The sequence below is a fragment of the Typha latifolia genome, chromosome 6, assembly GCF_019914945.1.
Source record: "Typha latifolia isolate L0001 chromosome 6, TyphaL0001v2, whole genome shotgun sequence".
In the NCBI taxonomy this organism is placed as follows: domain Eukaryota; kingdom Viridiplantae; phylum Streptophyta; class Magnoliopsida; order Poales; family Typhaceae; genus Typha; species Typha latifolia.
The window spans coordinates 6,790,876-6,804,975 of NC_133091.1; the positions used below are offsets into that span (position 1 = coordinate 6,790,876).

The 14,100-nt window shown below is 35.3% G+C and overlaps 1 protein-coding gene across 1 annotated transcript; it reads right to left on the minus strand.

Annotated features, from left to right (window-relative positions):
• Positions 1-979: 979 nt before the first annotated feature.
• Positions 980-13,822, minus strand: LOC140791272 (E3 ubiquitin-protein ligase SP1-like). Its single transcript, XM_073141751.1, has 11 exons — positions 13,416-13,822; positions 13,265-13,317; positions 6,506-6,630; positions 6,313-6,408; positions 5,516-5,653; positions 5,374-5,439; positions 4,962-5,074; positions 4,755-4,865; positions 2,666-2,709; positions 2,470-2,578; positions 980-1,312 (listed from the first exon to the last, which is right to left on the minus strand). The coding sequence occupies exons 1-11, from the start codon at positions 13,487-13,489 to the stop codon at positions 1,210-1,212; spliced, it is 1,032 nt and encodes a 343-aa protein (XP_072997852.1). The 5' UTR covers positions 13,490-13,822; the 3' UTR covers positions 980-1,209.
• Positions 13,823-14,100: the final 278 nt, after the last annotated feature.

Sequence of the window (14,100 nt, forward strand, 5' to 3'; positions counted from 1 at the left end):
GGTGGGGATGTCGATCTTCGGTGCTTTGCTCCTCGTTGGTTGCTCATTGATTGGAAAGGATCATCTTATTTGCCTTTCGTTAGTTGATCGAAAAGATAGGAGAGGTATGCTCTTGCAATGAAAGTATGTGCAGAGCATACTCACAGTGCTTTGCCGGAGAAGAAGTGTGCGAAGAATGAGAGAGCTTAGCTCTGGGCTCGGTGAAGGAAGCTATGGCTACCTTTGGAGAGAAGAGAGAGAGAGAGGAGAGAGAGAAAAGAAAGTACAATTATAGCTAATCTTAGTAGTTATTATGTACTGTCATCTCAAAAATGTAAAATAGTAATTTTAGTTTATTAATAAATTAGTTTTTAAAAGTTGTATGGAATAAAATGAGAGAATATTGAATCGGTATACTAGAATAAGATAAGTTATTTAACTACTACATCAAAATAAGAAAACTTATTCTAAAATAAGTCTATTCCTATTCTAGGAGTGAATGGGAGCTTTTAGTTTCACTCCTGAGAACACTCACATAGAGGAGTTCCAAACTATGCCCAAATATTCTCTCTTCGACGTGGAAAAAGACAAACCTAAATTTGTAAATAATTTAAACTTACTACTACTATTTTTTTTTAACTAAAATAATATTAAATAATAAAATTCAAATATTAGTTATGACCAACCTCCGCGGAACTCTTTGGTACCTAGCATTAGTTGTCATTGGATACAATGCATCCTTACGAGTGCGAATTTTTTTCAAAATAGACCAACATCCTTTCAAGACTACTTGAATTGAATGGTGTCATATTTAAATATATATTCTCAGTTTGACAAAAAAAGCTTGCATGCTTGTATATCAGAGAAACATGCTTCCTTGTGCTTCAAACTTTGTAACCAGACATGTTTATCAGCAAACCTCTTCGTTGAGAGCATTTGAAAGTTCTTCACTTACCATCAAGGATAAATGAACTTTAAATCATATACACATGCGATCAGGTGAAAGAAAAGTTTCAGCTTTCATTTCCAGAACATTGGCAGTGCGGGATCCTTTTTCACACAAAGGAAACGAAAACTGAAAATGAGAAAACCATAACATCTCTGTATGAAAGATTTAAAAGTGAACTGGATATCCACAGCAAGTTTTTAATGCTTCAGCTGATAGTCTGCACTGCTGAGTTCTCACCGGTATGGACCACTTAACAGGACTAATTCTAGCATCCACCACATTCAGTGCCGGAATGTCTTAACAACTTGATCTATTCTTCTGCGGCAAAGTGGGCAGCTGCTCAAATGTGAAGAGCATGTCATGCAACAACACATGTGACCGCACCTGGAAAATTTGAGAATTTATAAGTAAACTTTTCAAGTTAACACAAACAGAAACAAATCATGTATTATACATCTTAGGCCAAGTACCATAAAAAGATTAAGAAAAGTTCAAGGAAATGAATTAGCAAATTACAATGTACATGTGCACTCAAGTAACTGGAAAAGTTCAGAAATTGTATAATTGCAATAGTTATTGGCTAATTGTCTAAGGCATTGGATCAAGACAATTCCTTGGCATTTGAATTAGATTGTTACAAAGATGAGGAAAGAATTATTTTGACTTAATCCAAAAATTGGAAGGAATGTGCAGTCTCACAACTGTCATCTGCGCCAACATACCATGCCAATGTATGTCAAAGAGTACACAAGGAAGGGTCTCTGTATGAATATTGTGCTTTTGTGCGAAGTGTTGCAATAGCACCTGTGCTTGGTGCTTTATGCCACTAGCTAACATGCACATCCCATTGCACAACAGGTATCCCATGATGTCTAGATTATCAACCCATTATTGGTTGATAAAAAGACTGGGAAAAGGAAAGCTCAAATTTGATGAATTGTGCATTGATGGAACACAAGGACCGTGCCACTTCGTGCGACAGCAAATGTTTCCTAACACAAGCAACTGCCCTAACATCAGGCCTAAGGTTGCAACCATTTTCCCTCCCCAGACCTTGCAGTAACATTAATGGGAGACTCATCGTCTTGGATGCCCTTAATTTTGAGCGCATGTAAAAAATATGCAGAAAGTTAGCTTTCAAGTCACTTCTATGGCGCCAATAAAATTAAGTCACTAACAGAAGATGCAAAATCAAGAAACCAAGTCATGTTTATATGTAGCTTATTTGAAATGATTGGATGAGATCTACCTTTTTCATTTCTTAAAATTATTTGGATTTTGACTTGACTAGACATGAAGGATTGCATCAGACTATCATATTTATCTTAAAAGTAAATGATTTTTCCAAACTATGCAACACAGCAGGATCAATATCCTGCAGCATTTTCCCCATGGAATTGAAGTCAAAATACTTCCACAATTTTTACCATGGTAGTCAATGGCATATAACACCAAGACTCAAAACTGTCCAGTCAATTCCAATAGGTTAAAAAGTATGAATTGGGAAGAAAAAGGTAAAATAGAAGACATGTGGTGCTTACGGTACAAAAACAGCATTGTACTCTTGTTCAAGGCAGATCACGCATATGTCTAGCATCAGTTGATCATTTTTTATGTCATCAGATACTTCCTCAGACTTCTCTGTCAGTCCTGCAAAATTTCATATAAGAGTCATAGTTGCAACAAAAATATGCACCGCCAATACAGGGCAGTACAATGTTAACTTAAAAAACCAACCTTCATTTTCTCTTGCTTGTCTTTGTGCTGCTGCAGCATGAACCCTGGGTAATCCAAATATCATAAACATGTTGAAACTAGTCCTCCAAGAGTTGGAATATTGATTACACTAGGTAGAGCCAAAGCATAGAGAGATACAGTGCACATATTTAAAGCATGAAACCAATAGAACATCTCCAAAGGACACAGACAGATCACTTAAATTTAAAATAACTGTCTTCTCAAACTATGGCAGTATAAGAGCCTCAAAGAACTACAAAAGTTTACTACAGTATACAGACCCCTTCAGCATCATTAATGTGCTCCCTTTGAAATTGATGCTTCACAAAGCAAACTTTGGCAAACATCACCTTTGTTTCATCAGCAGATTCAGATATTATTCTAATAGAAACCCACAATCAACATTGCAAATAGATATATTACATCACAAGTTACAACAAAGAAATCAAAAATCAAAATCTATTCTGTTCAGGTCCTCAAAACAAAGAGTTAGAAAAATCTACTTCAAAGGACCTTTTACAATGCAGAAAGAGGTCCAATTTAAATGATCATATAAAATCCTTTTGAACAGATTATAATTATTAACACTTCTCTAAGGTCAAAAAATTGAATGGGTAAGAGCTACATTCAAAGTTGAGTCATCCAATACAAATGCATCATCTTTGTGAACATATTGATACATAATGCCTATTTACTTAGTTATCTGTTCACTTAGGTAAATGTAATTTCTTTCCCAGCACCAGATGCCTAAGATGAGAAAGATCCAATTTGCATATCTAAGATAGAAAGGTGACCCTAGAAAGTATGGACATGACAAGAGTAAATGGGAAGAGATGAAAAGAGGTGGCAAGTTTGTTACTTATTGTTCTACGAATTTAGGTGACGCATGCAGTTATTGCTCCAATGGGTGTTGATGCCTTTTAATACGAAAAAAGTCTGCGATTATGGTCGGGGAAAAGCATTATGATACATGAAGGCACATCTGAACTACTAAACTTCACAACTAGCCCAATTAGCAAGATGTATATGTGAAAGGAACTAATTTACCATACTAGAATGATTCATTATAATATCCTGCAAGGACCATCTAGATGGTTTCATGGGATCGCTGGAAGGAGCTCAGTTGCTTCATGAAAACTTCACATATATGGTCACTTTGCTTCAGTTTAGTTCAAATTTAAATGAAAAGTCATGAATAATATGGCTAAATGATCTTAAGACACAGAATTTCTCTTAACCAGAGTTACTGATGAATCTACTATAACATGTTAAATCTAGCTATTTAAGCTCAATATCTGCTGGGCTCAGTTGGAGAAGAGATGGGAAAGAAAAGGACCTGACAGAAAGTCCCTCTACCCTTGGTGCTCATAAAACAAAATAAATGGCCAGATAAAAGAGGTCAATATCCACAGTGAAATCAAAGATCATATCTTGGATCTAACAGGGATATCAAAATTCATAGGGAAATGATTTCCATGTAACAGGGATAACCAACCGCAATTTAACCCCGGTTGGAGAGTTTTCAGATTTTGGTTATTTGGCACCATTCTACCCTAACAAGGGATATCAGGATATGAGGGTACGAGAACCACACCTGACATGTTTCCAACACAAGCTTGTTCCTTGACTTTCCTCTTCAAATTCTAAGAGCAGCTTTTTTAGGTTTGACAGGAAAGGCTATGTTCCAACTTTAGTCGGTATAATTCATTACACCAGATTACCATACCCCGCGAACCAAATTATCATACCCCTTGAACCAGATGTTTATCCCTTCCTCTTTGTGTTTCTTATTGGCAATCAAATAAAGCTCAACTCTGAAGAGACAGTAATATTCTACCATGGGCAACTTCATTTTCTCATATAGGACCAAGTTATAGACTATGACCATCTGAAAAACTTGAGGCTCACTAAGAAAGAAGAAAATTAAATTACTCATTATGGAAGACCTTGGATTCCAGCACTGCAAATCATTAATTATATAAATGAATATACATAAATAGGAAAGATCAATAGCTAACTTTTCACACAATAGCAACTAAAATACAAATAGAGTATCAGAATATATACAAGTTGAGAAGTTATATCCAACCTCTTTTGCAATTCTGAACGACGCCTTTTTTCCAGAAAATAATCAATCGCATGCTTTGTAAGAAGATACAGACCAAAAACTGTAAAGCCCATAGAAGCAAATTGGTACCACCTATTGGACATCATCTCAATATTAGATTCTACCACTAAATACACTTACATATGCAAAGAAATAAGAGAATCACATATTCTACAAGTATAAACATACTTAGCCCATTTTCCAAGATTTGCAATTAGTTGATCAATGCCTTTCGGGGACACATAAAATGGCCCTTTATCGGGTCTTTGAATTCGGATTGTCCCGATATCATCTTTAATAGCCTGTTCATGGGGTAAAGGAAAGAAAAAAGCAATGAGCAGAGACCAAAAAACAATTCAACATTTGTTATCTATGGTAGGTTGGAGTTAGATGCCTGCAAAAAGCACTGATCAATCTCATAGAATAGCACATGATATGCTAGGAAGAAGATGATGAACAAGATCCAATAACTAACTGAAAGGTAATAGCACTCATTCAGTATAAATTTATTAAGTACAAAATCGTGACAATTTCTTGGATTCCAAAAATTAGGTTCATTCAGCAATAGATGTTCATTCCAATTATAGATAAAAGGAATTACCTCACCAACCACAGTCAATGAAGTTCCAGTTGGAAGAACCCTTTCAGTTCGTTTAACTCCAAGCATCTACAGAGTACTAGTAATATCAAAGAGTGAAGAATTTAGGCTTAGCATTTGCATTCAAAGTATCAAATAGGCAAACCTTGAGACCCTGTAAGTAGTCCAGTGTTCCACGTACTAGAGATCTCCCTGACTCCTCAAAAGCTTCACTTGCAACGGTTAATGCCAGACCAGTAGCACCACGAGCCCCAACAACATACACATGGCCAGTTCCATCATCCTAGCAGCAAATAGATTAGCAAAAAGGAAAGTAGATCTCAGAGATTCAATTGTACATGAACCATCTTACAAAAAAAATACCCCAAAAAAGATGGTAGAATCCTAGAATAATTAATTTTCAAATTTCATGCACAAACAATTCAAAGAACTTTTTAATGATTGTTATAAGTTTATCATTAGAAATAACGATCAATAGTAAAGCCATTTCCTAGTTCAGTTAAACATTTTTAAAAGGATGAAAAATGACAACACTTGATTTTGAGATATATCACCCCCACCAATTGTATAGTAGTATCTGAAGTGTTCCTGGATAGACTAGCTGGAAGTTGTTGCCCTCACTCCCCCACACTTAAATCCAGCAAAAGCTAGAATCTAATAGTCCTATATTTCACTCATCATGATTCATGATAGCAAAGCATAATGGAAGGAAGTTTGTTCAACTTAAAGGTTAGTAATATAAGGCCTTAATGGAATCATTGACAAACAAAAGTCAGGTTGAAGGACAAATTATAGTAATATAGTATTATACCAACATATGATGATGAATGCAGCCATGCAGGCAATAACTTTATTTACCCCAATGCCACTTGTTTCAGAAAGTTGAATCAAATTCTACATCCAAAAGAAATACAAAATAGAAGAATTGTAATCAGTTCTTACAAGGTACCAAGGAACCTCTTTATTCATAGAAAACATCAAGGCAGAATCTTGTATCCATGACCCAGCATCATTGTGCTTCAAGAAGTGTTGCTCTGCCTATAAAGAGCAGCCAAGTAAGTCATGTCAAAGATAAATGAAAAAAGTTCTTCAGTCTACACAACAGAATAAGGGTTTATAAGAAATGAGGACAAACCGTCTCCTCAACTATTACACCTCTGAGACCACTTTGTTCACAGTTAATAGGTGTTTCCGATCCAACTCTTCCAGAAACAGTAACAATAAGAGGAAGAACTTTGCTGGCAGTATCTAGAAGAATAGCTACAAAAGACCGGTAGTAATAGAGAAATAAATTCACTCACTTTATACAAGAAAATGTAGAAAACTGAAAATAAAATGTTCCTAACATTTTAATCAATATATTGATAGAAGACAAAATAAAATCCACCATAAAGCGAATTTCCTTTAAACAAAGAAAGACTTTTAAAGAGAACCTTCAACTAAATCAGATAACTGTGAAATATATAATAGCATCCAAAACAGCAAGAAACTAAAAGATGCAGCAAAGATCCTCTAAAGAAAAACTCCAATAGAAGACATTCCAGTTATCCCAAAGGTACTCCAAAACCTCTTCAAAAAATAAACATGATTTTCATATATTAATTATTGCCTACTCACGATTCACAGTATCAAGCAAGCAAATGAGAAAGGAATTTCCTGATCAGGTTTCAAGAAACAGTCCATTGTTGGAGACAAGAAATAGGTCCAAAAGATACAGAAATTAGAAGAAATTAACAATTTTCTCTAAATCACAATTTTTCTAATCAAACTGACTGATATAGTAAGAAAAGAAAAATAAAAGAAAAGATGATCCTACACAAAATCAAATTCTTTTAATGGATTCTCACTGATTTTTAATTGCATGAGATGAATCTTAGAGTCCTAATGTCCTAACTTAGCACCTCACACTTCACTTAGGTTACACCCAAAATGATTTATTATCTCAAATAGTCACTCTTCTTGCTCACACTAACTCCCGCTAACATATGGAATAATCTTCTTTGTAGTTTATAAGCAAAGTGACTCCTGATAACTGTTTCCTATAAGAAGATAGAAGTCAAGTAACTTCTCCATAGTTTATAAGCAAAAGTGACTCCTGATAACTGTTTGCTATAAGATGATAGAAGTCAACTAACTTTATTACTGATACAATCTAAAAAGATAAAGAATATACTCAATGTAGTTTAATGTTCAAGCATACGCTCACAGCATCAAATCTTCTTTTCTGGAGTTTGGAAGACAATTATATAGCTGCCTTAAAAATTACCTACATCTTTGTAAAAACTGGATCATGACGGCTAATAATGGTTTCCAAAATCAGCAGAACCCGAGTCGAATCGGCCATACCAATCCCAATCCCGAAACAAGTCTAATTTAGAATTTGCAAGTTTCGGCCATATTGGCTGGATCGGCTAATCCGCCTTGATCGTACCAAACTCAAACATATCGATCAAAACTCACTTCAAACTAATTTTTTTTTAGGATTCAGATCGAATCTAAAATGTATCTAACCTTAAAGACATAGTAATTGATGTCCTCAGTTGCTTTTTTTTCTAAATTTTTTAGTTTTTACCCTCTATCTCTCTCACACACTATCTTCCCGCCCCTCATATTTACCGAGCTCATCCTATGACTGATCCAATGAGTCCCTCTAGCTATTCCGCACTCTAGTAAATTCCGGTGAGTTTTTTCTCCCTCATTCTCTTCTCTCTTTCTCACCCATTTTTTAACCCATTTTTCTTACTACTATAGAACAACAATGTAGAGAAAAATCTCTCTTTTCACATGTATTCTATAGTAGTAATTTACGAATTAAAATTTATCAAATTCAAGTTGAAATTCATTATAGTTTTGAGCAAGTTTTTTCTTTAGTTTTTAGGTTTTATACGTGACTAATTTTTATTTTCTTATTAATTTTTTTAAAATTTTTAGAAATTTTTCTGTATTTTTAAATAATATTTAGAATTTTATGTAATTAAAGATAGTTAATCCGATATAAGTGACCGAAACGACCAATGCAGTTGATACAACTAATACGTGTCATTTTTTCTAATGGCCAATCTCAATCCTAATACCAAGTTTTAGAACCTTGCCATTAACTAGATGAGTATTTCAAAACTAAAACATATAAATACTGGTCAAATAGATAGGATTGATCAGTCGAAAGAGTTCAACTGTCTAAATAACAAGGAAAAATATTAAATAAGTACAAACTTCCAAAACCACATGATTTTAATATCTTAAATGATGCTTGTACATAGAAACAACGTAAGTAAAGGATGAAGGAACTTTGTAGTTTGTACTAGAATTTATGCATCAGTTATATTATTCCAAACAAGAACTAGACCCAAAGGCTAATGAAAATCAGAAGCAATTATGAGTGTTCTCTATATCTCGATTTCTCATATCTATCTTAAATGATGCATGTACATAGATCAAACGTAAGTAAAGGAAGAAAGGAACTCCATACTGAGAAATCAATTGTTACTCACATTATTCCAAACAAGAACTACACCCAAAGGCTAAGGAAAATCAGAAGCAATTACAAATGTTCTCCAAATCTCAATCTCTCTTATCTAAATTAACTGATTTTCAACAAAGAAGAAAAGAAAAGATGGGTCTACACAATATCAGATTATTTTCTCAAACTCTTACTGGTTCTTCTAATTGTTACATTGCATGAGATTAATCTTGGAGTTCTATATTTCAAAATTCATTGTTCAAGAATCAGATTTGGAAGTGATTAACTATTCTAACCAAGGTTCCCAGTTTCGGCCGATCCCGACCGAAACGGGTGGGAACGGGTCGGATCCGACCCGGGTGACATCAATAATTGATGTCCCCATCCCCCATCCCCCACCTGCCTCTCTCCCTTTTCTCTCTCTCTTTCTCTCTTTTCCTCTCTTAGTCTCTTTCTCTCTTTTCTTTCTTTCTTTCTTTCTCTCTTTCTCACGGATCTCTTACTCTCTTTCTCCCCGGCGACTGAGTAGTGAGTAGATCTCCGTCTCTCCGGTGACCTCGATCTCCGGCGACGTTCTCCGACGACCTCGATCTCCGGCGACCTTCGGTAAGTTTTTTTTTTCAGTTTTTTTTTCCCTTTTATAGCAGCACTGCAGCAGCAAGCTGCAGGTGCTGCACTGCAGCTGCAGCTTGCTGCTACAGCAGTGCCTGCAGCAGCAGCAAGCTGCAGGTGCTGCTCAGCTGCTGCTGCTTCTCAGCACAGCAGCAGAAGCAGCAGCACCTGGTGCTGCTTATGCAATTATGCCTCATAAATTTTAAATTATTTTATATTTTATTTTGATTTTTGTTTATGTTTTTTAGTTGCAGTCTTGCAGAGCTAAAATATCAATAGCTCCAAAAGAGAAGTCATATGATACCGACATTGGGTGGCAACATTGTAGCATTATTAGGCAAGATAAAAGGCGTGTTAAATGCAACTGGTGTGGAAAGGAAATGAGTGGTGGTGTCAGCCGTTTGAAAGAATATTTAGCTGGAAGACAAGGAAATGTAGCAGCTTGCACTCAAGTGTCTTTGGAAGTTAGAAAACAAATGTTGGCTCATTTAATTAGCAAAAAGAAGGATAAATAATTTGCACAATAAAGAGAGTCAATGATTCGTGAAGAATTGATGCATAATCCTGTACAGATTGATGATGATAGCAGTGAGCAAAGTGAGGAGGACGAGGAGGAGAGACAGATGAGGAGAGCAATGAAAGAGAGCAGAAATATGCATAGAGAAGAGGAAGAAATGAGAAGAAGCACTGATGGTAACTTTCAGAGATCTAGATCAGTTAATATACGAGGAGAGAGAGAATATGGGGGCAGCAGTTCTACCCATAGGACTCCTGGTGTTACAGTAGAGTCTGGAAATATTGGACCAATGGATACATATCTTTAGAAAAAAGGGGTCGTACACAGACTTCAATCAAGATAGCTCTCAAAGGAATTAAAAATGCAAAGAAACACATTGGTAGAGCTATCTCTAAATTTTTCTTCTACAACCATATTTCTTTCAATGTAGCTGATAGCCCTTACTATCACACTATGGTGGATGCTATACAATCAGTAGGACCTGGTGTTCCCCCTCGTAGTTCAAATGATATTGCTACTAAATATCTTGACTCAGAGGTAGATGAACTTCATACTTATATTGAGACATTTAAACGGTATTGGGATGAATTTGGTTGTACACTGATGTGTGATGGGTGGAGTACACAAAACAGAAAAATATAATTAATTTCTTAGTGTACTCTGGCATGGGGACAATATTTTTGAAGTCTGTGGATGCTACTGCTCATTTTAAAAATGCAGATTATATTTGTCAGTTGATGGATGAGGTAGTACAAGAAATTGGTGAAAAAAGAGTAGTCCAAGTGGTTACTGATAATGGGGCAAATTATAAAGCTGCTGGAAATTTACTGATGATTAAAAGACCTCATTTATATTGGACGCCATGTGCTGCACATTGTATTGATCTGATGTTAGAGGATATTACATAAGAGCCTGAAATTGACATGGTCATATGTGAAGGTCAGAGGTTAACAAATTTTATATATAACCATGGTTGGGTTCTTAATTTACTCAGGCAGATGACTGGTGGTAGGGAGATCATCAGACCCGGCGTCACTAGATTTGCCACTCACTTTTTAGCCTTGGAGAGCATCATGCGCTACAAGGATGATATTATACGGATGTTTACATCACAGGAGTGGTCTATGAAAATTAAGAATATGAAACCTAAAGATAAATCTTTAGGTGAAACTTTGAAAAATATGGCTCTTGAAAATACATTTTGGGATAATATTACAATTGCCACCGCAGTATTTGAGCCTCTTGTCAAAGTATTAAGACTTGTAGACAGTAATGACAAGTCTGAGATGAGTTTCTTATATGAGGCAATGGACATAGCTAAAAAATCAATAAAAAAAAAATGTGGGCCAAAGTTATAAGAAGTGGTGGAAGATGATTGATTCTAGATGGAACAAACAACTACATAGAGATATACACGCTGCTGGTAAGCATGCTTTTAAGTTTTAAGTTTTAATTTACTTTTATTTATGAATATTTAAAAATTTGAATGCTTACAATTTTTAAATTTTTATAGGGTATTTTCTTAATCCAAGATTTCAAGTCTCTAAAAATGTCAATAATAAGAAAGGTAATCAGCAAGCTTGAGCCCGATATTCATAAACAAATCCTGTGCGATAAAGAAGTAAGTTATGATTCAATTAAATAATTTTATTATTATTTGTTTCAAGTTTTAACTTTCAATAATCAATATAATCAATAAGCTAATAATATATTTCTGATTTCAAATGGGGAGATATAGATTGAGACCTGGGCAATTCAGTACTGCTAAAGTTGCTGCAGCTATATCTCATAACACTCCAGCTGAATGGTGGTCTATTTATGGATGGGAGGAGGCACCAAATTTGACGCCAATAGCAAAGAAGATTTTAAGTCAAACTGTGTCTTCATCTTAGTGTGAAAGAAATTGGACTACTTTTTCCTTAATCCACACAAAAATACGCAACCGATTGACAATGAAAAGATTGGAGAAGTTAGTTTTTTGTCATTATAATATGAGATTGAGGGAGAGAAATTTAAGAAGAAAGGCAGAAAATTAACAACTGATTGATTTAAATCATGTTTTTGATGAAGAAGACCCCTTGACTCCATGGATCAGAGAGATAGAGGACAGGGTATTAGATGACAGAGATAACCCATGGTTAGATGAAATATTAGGAGAGACCACGACGAGGGTAGAGGCTGGTACGAGTCATTCAACAGCGAGAGATAGTATACCTATTAGTACTAGTCATAGTCCTAATGATACATATGGTGGTGAGATCATTCCATCTACATTTGTTGAGGAAAGTCAATGAGGCATAAGAAGTGAAGACAGAGAAACTGAGAATATATATATATATCAGCGACGTCATGAGATGCATTTTAGTTCCTATGATTATGATACATCGAATATTTATTGTTTGGAGCCATCACAAGATCCATATACTAGTTATTGTCCTCAGTATCCTCAGTATTCTCAGGCACAAGATTCAAATGTTGATTATTATCCTCCTCAAACACAAGTCACACAACAAGATCCATACAATATGACTAGTATGATGGAATCACTTTTTAGAGCATCAGGTCCCAGACATCAACATTTACAAACTTATGGTGATTATGATGATGAAGACTATAGAAATTTACGAGAACCAGCTCGGTATTCAACAAAGTTTTAAATTTTGAGTAAGTTAATACATTTTTTAAAGTTTTTAGACTTCATATGTGAGTAATTTTTGTTTTCTTATTTTTTTAAATTTTTCTGTATTTTTCTGCATTTTTAAATAATATTTAAAATTTTATATAATTAAAAAATAGTCCGATCCGATACAAACGGCCGATACGTACCGTTTTTCTGGACGGCCGATACCGATCCCGATCCCGATCCCGATACTGGGAACCTTGATTCTAACTTCCCATTCTCATAGGGTTACAAGCCAATTTATTTACTTTCTCAAACAGTCATTCTTCTTGCGTCTTGATATTTCAAAAGCAAAGGGACTCTTTATTATTGTTTCCTGTAAGAAGATAAGTAAGTTTACTTCATTATTATTCTACTGTTGCGAAAGATGTAGATCGCTGCATCACATTCAAACATGTGCTGATGGAGAAAAATCTACCTGGAGTTTGGAAGATCATTGTTGACAATCTTCCTACAAATTGTTTGACATAATGTGGAAAACAGAATCACAATAATCAACTTTCATCTACATAATCACATAAATTTTTCAACCTAAAACATATTGAAACAATTCAAACAGCAAATCTCATCAGTCGAAGTAGTTCATCTGTCGTAATAACAAGAAAAACGCGAGAATACCACTCACCCAGATCCTTCAATCGGCTAACCCTGGTAACGGATCGAAGACCATCAGCATCCCTGAACCAAATAACTCTTCAAAGTGAGAAACGGATAAATAACCAAATACATAGGCAAACTCCTAATAAACAAAATCCACAATAAAACCCAATTCACACCTTCCACTACTTCTCCCCAAGAGATATAAAGCAGCACCACTCAGGCAACAACCCAATCCACCCCACGGAATCATCCTCACCAGAACTTCAAAACCCAAATCCCCAAAAGCTCAAATTCCAGAAAAATCAAACGATACACCAAAAACATAAGAAAGACGACTTCTTAATAGGCAATTCCACAAACATGATGCGACCAAGATAAGACTCGGTTAATTTAGGAGAAATCAGAGCGAGAAGGAAGAGAAGAATATATATAGTTAGGTTTTGCAATGGCTAATTAAGGAGGAGGGGCGATGGTTGGTTCAGAGGAGGAGCGAATTTGGACATCAGAACTCGGAAGGCGGACGACTTGAAGTTGAACAGAGCTGAAACGGAGGAGGGACGTTGTGAAAGAAATGAAGGAACGCGGGACCCACTTTATGAGTTATGGACTTATGGCTAAAAGAAAAAGGAATACGTGTTATCCATCAAGTTAATGCTCTGAGTTTCTGTCGTTGCTTAGGAATAAAAAAAAAAAAGAGTAGGGCCTTTTCTAGTATTTTTGCGTATTGACTTCATATTATCTTTTACTAATTTGCAGAAAGAAACAATGAAAAATAAATATTTGCAGACCAAATCCTCGCTTTTAAAATATTTTTGTGGATAAGTCTCTTCAAAAGTAATATTATCAGGAAAACATTTATAC

Excerpts from the sequence above, each read along its gene's own strand:
- LOC140791272 (XM_073141751.1), bottom strand. The coding sequence starts at position 13,489 with ATGATTCCGTGGGGTGGATTGGGTTGTTGCCTGAGTGGTGCTGCTTTA. Across the intron at positions 13,318-13,415 it reads TTGGGGAGAAGTAGTGGAAG|GGATGCTGATGGTCTTCGAT; the intron begins GTGTGAATTGGG and ends TATTTGGTTCAG. Across the intron at positions 1,313-2,469 it reads TACAATGCTGTTTTTGTACC|GTGCGGTCACATGTGTTGTT; the intron begins GTAAGCACCACA and ends CAAATTTTCCAG.